Raw genomic sequence first — 12,698 nt, forward strand, 5'->3', positions numbered from 1 at the left:
ATAATAAAGGTATAATATATACTTCTTGAACCAGAAAGAGTCAACAAGATAAGAGTTATCCACAATTGATTTAATCTTGGTAACCATGGTGCCTAAATCAAGTAAGAATATGTGAAAATTTTAAATGCTAATATGACATCACTATTTTATTGTCTGTTTTCCTATCCTATGCTTTCATTTGCTTTTTTTTTTTAAACAGAGAAAAGGAATCACATAGAGGAAAAGAAATCATCCTCAAATGCACAGATTTCCCATTCTGCCTTACCACCATGAGAAGATATATAAAAGATGAAATATGAACAAAGACGCAACTTCTTTGAAACGGAAGTTCTGATAAACTCCAAAACACCTTAAATTAAGGCACACGAGTAAGCGATGTCACTTTTCCTATCACATATTCAGACATGGAATATATAATCTTAAAAACCATACAGTGCTATTCAAATATTTTCAATAAATGCTTTAATCTTACCAAATTTGACATTTTGGCTGTCATTTCTGTCTTACTGACATAAAACTAAATGAAATGGCACCAACTATTTTCTTAATAAAATTTTTTAACTTTCTCATAAATAAAAAATAATTATTTCCATTATTAACTGTCAGAGGTGAAAGTAAAACTCAAAACATTTAAAAAGGTAAACTACTTAAAATCAGCAACATGAATGAAAACTACTAATGTGCCCACCTATTACAAACGGGCTATGACACGGTACATACTTCTGAACAGGTCCAGTGTGCCTGACTTCTCGCCATTCTTCGTCTGGGTTAGAGGTGATAGAAAGTGAGTAGCAACCACTACTTTGCTTCTGCAGGAAGGTGTAAGTAGGTTTGGCTGTATCGATGTTTGAAGGCTGACAGGAAATGGCAAAGAAAAAGTCTGCTTATAGATACAGAAATACATATTAACTCTCAAAAGGACAAAGTCAAAACCTAGACTTGTAAGAGAAAATGTGACTAAAAGAAACTCATACCAATGAGTTACATCTACACCTTTAGAATTTCTACAAAGACATAACCAAATCAAGATAATACTTTTGATCAAAAGATACCATATATACAATGGTAAAAGATTAACTTGAAGTGTTACTTAGAGATTTGGGTTTTATAATTAAAGAAGAATCTGAAAACTATGCAATTCCAAATGAACAAAAGAGGTGATAAAGACAAGGAAAAAATAAGATTTAAAAGAGAGACCAAAATGTCTTTATAATAACATAAACTGATATTGTATCATTCAATGGGAAAGTATGATACAAATTTGTATATATGATGCAATTACCATGTGAAGTTTTTACAACCTTATGCATACAGAAAGGTAGTGGGGAAGTCTTACACCTCATCTTCCACTAACGTGGCTTTTCCATAGGCCTTTATTTAAATAGCAGATTAGCCCCAGACCAAACTCGTGCGCACGTGCCATAGCAAACTTAATAAACACTGTCCTTTCTACAGGTATTTGGCAGAGATAGACAAGCTACATGTATATTACCAATCTCCCACAAAAATAAACGTAACATTTTCAAACTTATATTGTTTCACGATAATTTTAGACTTACAGAAGAGTTGCAAAAAACAAACAAGCCTCTCCCAGACTCCCATAACCTTAACATCTTATATAACCACAGCACAATTATCAAAACTAAGAAATTAACCTTGGTATAATAATACAAAGTAAACTACAGACTTTATTCCGATTTCACCAGTTTTTCCACTAATTATCTTTTTTCTGTTTCAGGATCCTACAATTCCTCCGTCTTTCATGACTTTGATATTTGTTAAGAGCATTGGTCAGTTATTTTGTGATAGGGTTTGTCTGATTTTTCTCATGATTAAATTGAGTTTATACAATATTGGGAAGAACACCACAGAAGTCATGTTCCCTTCTTGGTGCATGATGTGACAGGTACATTATGTCACTATGTCTCATTACTGGTGAAGTTAACTTTGATCACTTGGGTTAATGTAACCTCTGCCAGGTTTCTCCACTGTAAAGTTACTACTTTTCTTTCTATAATTAATAAATATTTTGGGCGAGAGACTTCGAGATTATGCACATTATCCTGTTTCTCCTTAAGTTTTCACCTATTGAGGCAGTCCCAGCGGCCCAGAGGTTAAGTTTGGCATACTCCGCTTTGGTGGCCCAGGTCCGGTTCCTGCGCATGGACCTACACCACTTGTGCCCACGCTGTGGTGACGACTCACATACAAAATAGAGGAAGACTGGCATGGATGTTAGCCCAGAGCAAATCTTCCTCAGCAAAAAAAAAGAGGAAGATTGGCAACAGGTGTTAGCTCAGGGCAAATCTTCCTCAGTAGAAAGAAAAAAAAAGTTTTCACCTATTAAATTTAGCATCTCTCAGTGGACCTTGCCTGCAACAATAATAACTGGAATTTCTAGTGGTGGTTTTATATCTCTCTAATTCCTTTTACAATTATTAATTGGAATATTTTTCTAAGAAAGCACTGTCCCTTATCTACTATTTATTATTTATTTATTCATTAATTGTTATTTACTTGTATCAATATAGATTCATGGGTATTTATTTTATTCTTTGATAATAATCACTTGCTATCATTGATTTTGTTGATCAAACTGTTCTAGCTTTGGCATTGGGAGTTCTTTCAGGTCAGCTCCTGTGCCCTTTTGACAAAACAAAGTATTTTGAAATCAGCCTAATTTCAAAGGGAAAAATTTTTGCTGACCCTCCTCCCTCTCCCTCCCCAATTACATTAATCACATGCTAACCTGGGATATTGGTTTCATCTTCATTTCCTCAGCAGCAGCAGCAGGGAAAGAACAAGTTGAGGCACAGTAATAATGAATAAAAGAACTTTCTTTTGAAGAGAATTTCTGAAATAATGGAAGTGCCTGAACCCAAGACAACGGATAAGAAAGCTCTAATTCTCCATTGGTTGTACTTATTTCTGTCATAATATCTTTCAATTTCAGTTCTTCTCTTTGTGAAATAGGATTGTGTAGCTCAAGGAAAATGAATTCACTGGATTTTGCTATAAAAGAAAAAAGAAATTTTTACCAGTAGCATTATTTTTCAAGGAGATTATAACTAAAATAATTTAATTATTAATAACAGCAAGGTTGGTATATAACCCAACAAAGTACTTTGTATGTTAGTTAATAACTCAGGCAAATTAAATCCCAAACTAGGCCATTAGTGACCTAGAACCGAAACTCTCAGTTTTTAGATGCCTACTGCATTGGAATGGAAACTCCACAACGGTACTGACTGCTGGATCTCCAGTACCTGACATTTAGTAGGTGCTAATAAACCTTGTTAACGAATGTATGAATAAAGGAATGAATCATTAGTAAGCAATTAATTATTTTTCTATAGGCTTCTCCATATATAAAAATCTATCAATTAAAAAAGTATGCCAATCAAACATTTCCTTCAAAATCATCTTTGATCAATCATTTCAACAGTGGTCTCAAGTGACATTCTCTCCCCTGATAATGATCATAAGTGGCTCATTATATTTCCCCAATTTCTCTACTACTTAATCATGAATTTTCCCAACTAATTTGGAAGTAATTAGGACAGCAAAATAACTAATTAAAGGTATAAAATTCAGTCCACTACTTAACTACTTTAACCTTTAATGTACAAGGGAGTTGGGGGGGGAAGGTAGAGAGACCAAAGAGGTAAGAACGAACTTCTAAACCAGACTACTTTAGGAGCTGGAAACTCAACAAAGTTGGGAAATATCTCAAGATGCATATATATAGATAAGTGTTAGAGGAGCATATAGAAAAGTATTCAACCCAGTCTTAGAGCAATGATATATAAGTAAACTGAGTTTTCTTTTGTAGCAACTAAAGAAAATGCTGAAAGTAAAGACCTGTATTTTATTTAACTCTGCTGCTGATTAGTCTTTTTACACTTCATTATGAAATGAGAGCAAAAAACTCCTAAGAACGGTAACCACAGATGGTAACTGACCAAAAGATAAGGTATTCCTTTTGTTTTAGAAGATAATTTCACTTAACTCAGTAAAATTATTAGGAGAAATCATGAAATAAATAATTTACCTTACATAAAATTAAGGAATAAAATTATCATTAATTCAATGAACTTAATTTCAACTAAATGAAATAATTACATTCTATTAATTATTTTAGAATAAAACTACTTTATTTATAGGACTTCTCAGGTTATTCTGAAATTTAGAAATCATTCTATACTTACACTGCTGGCTTAATACAGAGTTTTCTAGTTGGGTGTGAATCTCTTGAAGATAATTTGAAGAGACCCAGAGGAAAATGATAGCATGATTCCTTTTACTGTGATCATCATCCTTACTTTTCCATAACCCAAACCTCTTTAAATGTGTGGTATCCACTAGCAATGAAACCTCATTTAGGGATACTGAAACAAATAAAAGATAAACTCATAAATTAATCTACTTAGGAATACAACATTTACGTACCAAATGACTCTTTAACACACTACATTTTTCAATAAAAATTATATGCAAAGTTTTTCAAAAATATTATTTCCAATGCACTTCACTAAACTTAGGTAAAATACCCCAAACAATACTATTAGATTAAAATAGATAATATTACAATTAGAAAGGGCCAAATAATTATTAAATGATAATTAAACGTAGAAATTTAGTCACAGGGTCCATCCATGTTGTTGGAAATGGCAGGATCTTCTTTCACATGGCTGGACAATATTCCACTGTATAGATATACCATATTGTTAGCCATCCATCTATCAACAGACACTTAGGCTCTTCCATATCTTGTCTATTGTGAATAACACTGTAATGAACATGGGGGTGCAGATCTCTCTTCAAAATTCCGTTTTCATTTTCTTTGGATATATACCCATAAGTGGGATTACTGGATCATATGGTAGTTCTATTTTTAATTTTTTGAGGAACCTCCATACTATTTTCCATTGTGGTTGCACCAATTTACATTCTCACCAACAGTGCACCAGGGCTCCCTTTTCTCCACATCCTCACCAACACTTATCCCTTGTCTTTTTGATGATAGCCAATCTAACAGGTGTGAAGTGATATCTCCTTGTGGTTTTGATTTGCATTTCTGTGATGCTGAGCACCTTTTCATGTTCTCATTGGTCATTTGTATGTCTTCTTTGGAAAAATTTCCATTCCATTCATCTGCTCATTTTTTAATCAAATTGTTTGGTTTTTTGCTATTGAAGTATACATTTTGGATATAAACCCCTTATCAGATATATGATTTGCCAATATTTTCTCCCATTCCATAGGCTGCCTTTTCATTTTGTTGGTGGTTGCTGTGCAGAAACGTTTTACTTTGATGTAGTTCCATTTATTTTTGCTTTTGTTGCCTTTGGTTCTGGGGTCAAATCCAAAAACTCACTGCCAAGATCAACATCAAGGAGCTTACCGCCTGTGTTTTCTTCTAAGAGTTTTATGGTTTCAGGCCTTATGTTTCAATCTTCCATCCATTTTGATATATTTAGTAGGGTATAGTAGAGATAAGGGTCCAGTTTCATTCTTTTGCATGTGGCTGTCCAGCTTTCCCAGTACCGTTTATTGAAGAGACAGTCTTTTCCCCATTGTATATTCTTGGCTCCTTTGTCAAAAATTAATTGACTGTATAGGCAAGGGTTCATTGCTGGGCTCTCGATTCTGTTCCATTGATCTATGAGTCTGTTTTTATGCCATATCATACTGTTTGATGACTACAGCTTCATAATACAGTTTGAAATCAGGAAGTGTAATGCCTCCAAGTACGTTCTTCTCAGGATTGCTTTGGCTGTTTGGGGTCTTCTGCTGTTCCATATAAATTTGAGGATTGGTTTTTCTATTTCTGTGAAAAATGCCATTAGAATTTTGATAGGGATTACACTGAATCTATAGATTGCTTTGGGTAGTATGGACATTTTAACAATATTAATTCTTCAAATCGATGAGCACTGTAACTCTACCATTCTGAAAACTGTCAGCGAAACTGGCAGCAAAGACAAAGATTAAACTAAAAGAAAAGTGAGATTCTTCAGAAAACTTTCTCAGTATTTCTTCCTCATGCAGCTCACAGCCCCAAATAGTTGATACTATTTCTGTGAAATCCAGAAAACCACTATTAATCCAAACGTTCCAATCTTTTAGTATGAAAGCTAAATTTTCTTTAGGAAGATCACTTTTAAAAGTTTCCCTTTAAAAAAAAAAAGAGAGGGATTTAACACCACCATCATAAGAAAAATTTACCTCATTATGAAATTTTCCCCCAATATTTGGTTTATTCTGTTACAGGGCAACATATGGTAGACACTGAGAGTGGGAGTGGCTCTCACTTTTCCTACCTACTGTTAGGTATCTTAGTAACAGAGCCCTAATTTTACTTAGGAAGCAAGATACTCAGCCTTTAAAAACTCTGCTTCCTAGCTTCCTTTGCAAATAGATAGTGTGGTCATATGACTAAGTTCTAGCTAAAAAAAATGTAAGTAGAAGAGGTTAGGTGGCATGCACATCCAACAAGGCACGAGAAAGGCCTGAGACAGGTGGTATGTGCCCTTCTTACCATGTTCCCCTTCCTCCTGCTTTCTACCTGGAGCACTAACACGATGGCTTGAGTATGAGGAGCCATATGAAGCATGAGACAAATGTGAAGACGAAAGTCATGGGTCAGGGATGACGGAATAGAAAAATAAAAGAGCCTGTACCCCTGAGGACCAAAGAAACACCACATCAGCCCTGTCAGGTCTATCTCTGCATTTCTTCTATGTAAAGGAAAAATACACTATTTTCTTTAAGCCATATCCAAACATAATTAATATCTAATATAAATATGGATAAATCAATTTTTCTCTCAGCTGCTGTAGGAAAAGAATTAACATTTATCCCGTAGGTTTCTCATCTATAAAAACCTTTTATATGCGTGTCTTGTTTTTAAAAGATTTCTGTAGACGGGAATTTAGCATAGACAGGATTTAGGAAAGAAGACTATTATTTTCCTCTTCCATTATAAAATAGTAAACCCATTACCACTGACAAGAGTATTTTTTCACAATTTTTAATTAAAATCATCATTTAAAAATCATTTGGGATAGAAAAGTTAAAAAAGAAAGCAATATTTGAAACAAAGTACAAATATTAACTATGAAACCTAAAATATCATTTTTTTTTTGAGGAAGATTAGCCCTGAGCTAACATCTGTTGCCAATCCTCCTCTTTTTACTGAGGGAGCCTGGCCCTGAGCTAACATCCGTGCCCATCTTCCTCTACTTTATATGTGGGACGCCTGCCCACCAAGCATGGCTTGCCAAGCGGTGCCATGTCCACACCCGGGATCCGAACTGGCAAACCCCGGGCCGCCGAAGTGGAAAGTGCGCACTTAACCGCTACACCACCAGGCCAGCCCCCCTAAAATATCATTTTTGAGGTTTGTAGCACAAGAATGAGAGTAGCTATGTTACACAGGTTTTTAGCTATAGATTATAGTTAGATGTAGTGAGATCACCACAGAAATGCAGATCAAAATCACAATGAGATATCACCTCACAACTGTTAGATTGGCTATTATCAAAAAGACAAGAAATAACGAGTGTTGGCAAGGATGTGCAGAAAAGGTAAGCTTGTTCACTGTCAGTGGAAATGACAATTGGTATAGCCACTATGGAAAATAGTATGGAGGTTCCTCAAAAAATTAAAAATAGAACTATCACATGATCCAGCAATTCCACTTTTGAGTACTTATCCAAAGAAAACAAAGACACTAATTCAAAAAAAGTATATGCACCCCCATGTTCATTGCAGCATTATTCACAATAGCCAAAATATGGAAACAACCTAATTGTCCATTGATGGATGAATGGATGAAGAAGATGTGGTATATATATATACAACAGAATGTTATTCAGCCGTAAAAAAGAATGAAACCTTGCCATTTCCAACAACAGGGATGGACCTTGAACGCTTTACGATAAGTGAAATAGACAGACAAAGACAAATACTGTATGATAACATTAATATCTGGAATCTAAAAAGAAAAGACCAAGCTCATAGACAAAGAGATCAGAATGATGGTTGCCAGAGGCAGGGGGATGGAATGGGCAAAATGGGTGAAGGAGGTCAAAAGGTACAAACTTCCAGTTATAAAATAAGTCATGAGGATTTAATGCGCACCATGGTGACTACAGTTAATAATACTGTAATGCATATTTGAAACTTGCTGAGAGACTGGATCTTAAAAGTCCTCATCATAAGAAAAATAATTTTTGTAATTATATATGGGGATGGGCATTAACTAGACTTGTGGTGATCATTTCACAATATATACAAATACTGAATCATTATGTGGTGCACCTGAAATTAATGTGTCAATCATACCTCAATTAAAAATAAAGAATTTGAGAGGTACCTCTGTTACACAGGTCTTTAACCTTAGATTATGGCACTATCTTTTACGAAATTATTATTTCTTTTTAAATTGTAGGTCCTTATTTATTCTAATTTCCTAATTAAGAATGTCAATATAGGGGCTGGCCCCATGGCCGAGTGGTTAAGTTCACACGCCCCGCTGCAGGCAGCCCAGTGTTTCGTTGGTTCGAATCCTGGGTGCGGACATGGCACTGCTCATCAAACCACGCTGAGGCGGCGTCCCACATGCCACAACTAGAAGGACCCACAATGAAGAATATACAACTATGTACCGGGGGGCTTTGGGAAGAAAAAGGAAAAAAATAAAATCTTTTAAAAAAAAAAAACAATGTCAATATATTTATTCTGTGCCTTATATATTCTTACTACTTATAGTAGCTTCCTAATTACTAGATTCATTATCATAACACATAGCTTTGGATTCTGTACATGGGTGTCTGGGGAGTCTAATTAAAGTTACTTTGATCACATCTTCAGTCTTGGAAGAGAAGCTTGCTCTTCCCTAGTTCATTTCTAAAATGCTATTTGTGTATATTTTTCTTCCTTATTCTTTTCATAATTCATTCTCTAAAAAGACTATTTTCTATTGTCTATTAGTTGTTTTCTTAGTGTCATTATTTATTCTGAAAGGTTTTAGCTGGGGAGAGAATAAGAAAATGGTCTGAGTCTCTACAAGGTGCAGGTACATTTTCCAATCTACTTTGCCTTACTCAGATAAGAAATGGTATAAAAAAAATCTCTCTTAACCCCTACACAACACCATTTTACATGTTTATGTGCAACGTTAAAAATTTTCCTTATGCTTCCTTTCTTATAGTTACTATTCTCATCCAGTTTTATCTACCAAAAATCTTCTTGCTATCAAAATTTTATTTCTGTTAACACCAAGAAATTACCATAAGTCCCTTAATATTAGCTGACTTGAAGTCATTAAAACAATAGTATACCATTTTCAGTCTTACAAAATATTTTAACTCCTTTTGAAGTTGCCAAAAAAAGTGTTACGTTGAAACACATTAATCTTAGTTTTACTTAAATTCTGGAAAAAATTATGGAACTAGTTGCACAAAGGTTTCAGAATTTTTGCTGACCAATTACTTTATGCTCAAAATTACAGTGAAAATAGTTCATAAGACAATGATAGCTTACCTTGAAATGGGATCTTAATATACTTTGTTGTGAACTAAAGGAAAAATAAAAAAGCAAAAAATGAGTTACCACTCAAAACGTGTTACTATTCAAAATTTTCAAATTTTTTTTCTTTTTCAAACCACAAGTACATACTCAAAGGCTAGACAAAAAGTGCTCAAGTCTTTTTATCAATAAACCAAAAAAATGCTTCACTGTAAAGACAGTTTTATGAAAGTTTAAGAACACTGCACAAGTAATTTTAACTCTCAACATGTTCATTTACAAAAAAACAGTAAGATTTTATTTAATATATTTTCCAAAAATGTTCCCTGAATATTTAAGAAATAAGACAAAGTCCAGAAGAAACTGCCAAGAAATCTCACAAGGAGTCACTGACTGGTAAATAAACCACAACACAGGGTTTGATTCTTGGCTTTGCCAACATTCCCAGTATTCATCCTTCTTTGTTCCACGCTACAAATTCCCTCCTGACCGACAATTCAGCAAGGTTCTTGGCTCTTTCTGCTTCTTCTGTACAAGGACACTAATTTTCTCTAGGTACCTTTTGTACATATCTGACCCCCTTAAGTTAGAATAAACTCCCAGGAGCTGTGGAGCACCTAAATCTCACGTGTACCATCTAAAATAAGCTTGTGCTTTGAAGTTTGTTTCTCCATTAATGCCAAATGAATTTATGCCTATTTATTTATTCTTTGGTTAGGTTTCTCTTTTGATCAACACATTTATGAAAGTGATGACCAAATCAGGGGTACAGTCTGTGAGCACAAAACAAAATCAAAAATGGTCTTGAGTCAGTCCTCGAGGCGTCGGTGCTCCGTAGCGTTGGAATCTTGTTGCTTGTCGGCCTGTGCGCGCGTGCGCGGACATGGCCTCAAACGATTATACCCAACAAGCAACCCAAAGTTATGGGGCCTACCCCACCCAGCCTGGGCAGGGCTATTCCCAGCAGAGCAATCAACCCTATGGACAGCAGAGTTACAGCGGTTACGGTCAGTCAGCAGACACTTCAAGCTATGGCCAGAGCAGCTATGGTGGTTCTTATGGACAGACCCAGAACAGCTATGGCACTCAGTCAGCTCCCCAGGGATATGGCTCAACTGGTGGATATGGCAGTGGCCAGAGATCTCAGTCGTCTTACGGGCAGCAGTCCTCCTACCCTGGTTATGGTCAGCAGCCAACTCCTAGCAGCACCTCGGGAAGTTACGGTAGCAGTTCTCAGAGCAGCGGCTATGGGCAGCCCCAAAGTGGAGGCTATGGCCAGCAGTCTGGCTATGGTGGACAGCAGCCAAGCTATGGACAGCAGCCAAGCTCCTATAATCCTCCTCAGGTCTATGGACAGCAGAACCAGTACAACAGCAGCAGTGGAGGTGGCAGAGGGGGTGGTGGAGGTAGCTATGGCCAAGATCAGTCCTCCATGAGTGGTGGCGGTGGCGACGGTTATGACAATCAGGACCAGAGTGGTGGTGGCAGCAGTGGCTACGGGGGAGGCCAGCAGGACCGTGGGGGCCGTGGCTGGGGCGGTGGTGGTGGTTACAACCACAGCAGTGGTGGCTATGAACCCAGAGGTCGTGGAGGTGGCCGTGGAGGCAGAGGTGGCATGGGCAGAAGTGACCGTGGTGGCTTCAATAAATTTGGTGGCCCTCGGGACCAAGGATCACGTCATGACTCTGAACAGGATAATTCAGACAACAACACCATCTTTGTGCAAGGCCTGGACAAGAATGTTACTATTGAGTCTGTGGCTGATTACTTCAAGCAGATTGGTATTATTAAGATAAATAAGAAAACTAGACAGCCCATGATAAATCTATACACAGACAGGGAAACAGGCAAGCTGAAGGGAGAGGCAACAGTATCATTTGATGACCCACCTTCCGCTAAAGCAGCTATTGACTGGTTTGATGGTAAAGAATTCTCTGGGAATCCTATCAAGGTCTCATTTGCTACTCAGCGAGCAGACTTCAATCGGGGTGGTGGCAATGGTCGTGGAGGCCGAGGGCGAGGAGGACCCATGGGCCGTGGAGGCTATGGAGGTGGTGGCAGTGGTGGCGCTGGCCGGGGAGGATTCCCCAGTGGTGGTGGTGGTGGTGGTGGAGGACAGCAGCGAGCTGGGGACTGGAAGTGTCCTAATCCTACATGTGAAAACACGAACTTCTCTTGGAGGAATGAATGCAACCAGTGTAAGGCCCCTAAACCAGATGGCCCAGGAGGGGGACCAGGAGGCTCTCCTATGGGTGGTAACTATGGAGATGATCGTCATGGTGGCGGAGGAGGCTATGATCGGGGCAGCTACCAAGGCCAAGGCGGGGACCGTGGGGGCTTCCGAGGGGGCCGGGGTGGTGAGGACAGAGGTGGCTTTGGCCCTGGCAAGATGGACTCCAGGGGTGAGCACAGACAGGATGGCAGGGAGAGGCCGTATTAACCTGGCTCCTGAGGTTCTGGAACAGCTTTTCTTCCTGTACCCAGTGTTACCCTCATTATTTTGTAAACTTCCAACTCCTGATCTACCCACGGGTTTTTTGTGTCGGACTATGTAATTTCCATACTTCTGGTTCCCATTAAAAACCATCGTTTTAGTTAAAAAAAAAAAATGGTCTTGATACATGAGTACCTAAATTAACTACCAACAGAGTTCCAAATAAGGAGCATACAATGTTCAGTGAAACCACAGGTTTACTGTGACTCCATTCTTTCGCCCATTTAAAAATTATTTCATTTTGTAGTTTCATAAATATACTCATATTTCACAGTGTAAGTCGGCCACTAAAGCCAAAGTTGAGCAAAAGAGCGTGTAAGCTAAAAGCTGAGCTTGGGGTTCAAATCTTGCCTATATTACCTCTGCCACTTACACAAATAGTAAGTAGGTAAACATAGGTCACCTCCTGAACCTCTCTCAGCTTTAGATGAGACCCTAACCAAGAGGAGCCCTTATGGTTAGACACTAGCACTTGATTAAGTATGTTAACTAGTTTAATTTAGTCAAATACACCTTACTATTTTCTGTCACTTTCACACAACTGCTATATATATTTGGTGTATATTTTCCCTTGCCAAATTTTTTTTTGACCTGTTTCGCTGGGACTTTAATCTCATAAAAGATATCTTAGCAAATGTAATTAGTTATACAAATTAATATAAGGAGTTTT

At 37.3% G+C, this 12,698-nt stretch overlaps 2 protein-coding genes across 9 annotated transcripts in view; one reads left to right on the forward strand and one right to left on the reverse strand.

The window, feature by feature from the left end:
* The window catches only part of SENP7 (SUMO specific peptidase 7), a 140,794-nt gene that overhangs the window by 18,529 nt on the left and 109,567 nt on the right, over positions 1-12,698 (reverse strand). For all 8 annotated transcript variants that reach the window (XM_046659227.1, XM_046659225.1, XM_046659232.1 and 5 more), the window contains 4 exons: positions 9,550-9,583; positions 4,209-4,388; positions 2,750-3,012; positions 721-854 (listed from right to left, as the gene is read on the reverse strand). In XM_046659227.1, coding sequence (XP_046515183.1) covers positions 721-854; positions 2,750-3,012; positions 4,209-4,388; positions 9,550-9,583 — 611 coding nt within the window. The remainder of the gene's footprint in view (positions 1-720; positions 855-2,749; positions 3,013-4,208; positions 4,389-9,549; positions 9,584-12,698) is intronic.
* On the forward strand, positions 10,339-12,073 carry LOC124238356 (RNA-binding protein FUS-like). Its single transcript, XM_046659234.1, has one exon. It carries the CDS (start codon positions 10,418-10,420, stop codon positions 11,972-11,974), a length of 1,557 nt encoding a protein of 518 aa, XP_046515190.1. The 5' UTR covers positions 10,339-10,417; the 3' UTR covers positions 11,975-12,073.

Source organism: Equus quagga, chromosome 4 (assembly GCF_021613505.1).
Source record: "Equus quagga isolate Etosha38 chromosome 4, UCLA_HA_Equagga_1.0, whole genome shotgun sequence".
NCBI classification, from domain to species: Eukaryota; Metazoa; Chordata; class Mammalia; order Perissodactyla; family Equidae; genus Equus; species Equus quagga.

Bases quoted from the DNA above. Each gene is read 5' to 3' on its own strand.
- LOC124238356 (XM_046659234.1), top strand. From the start codon at position 10,418: ATGGCCTCAAACGATTATACCCAACAAGCAACCCAAAGTTATGGGGCC.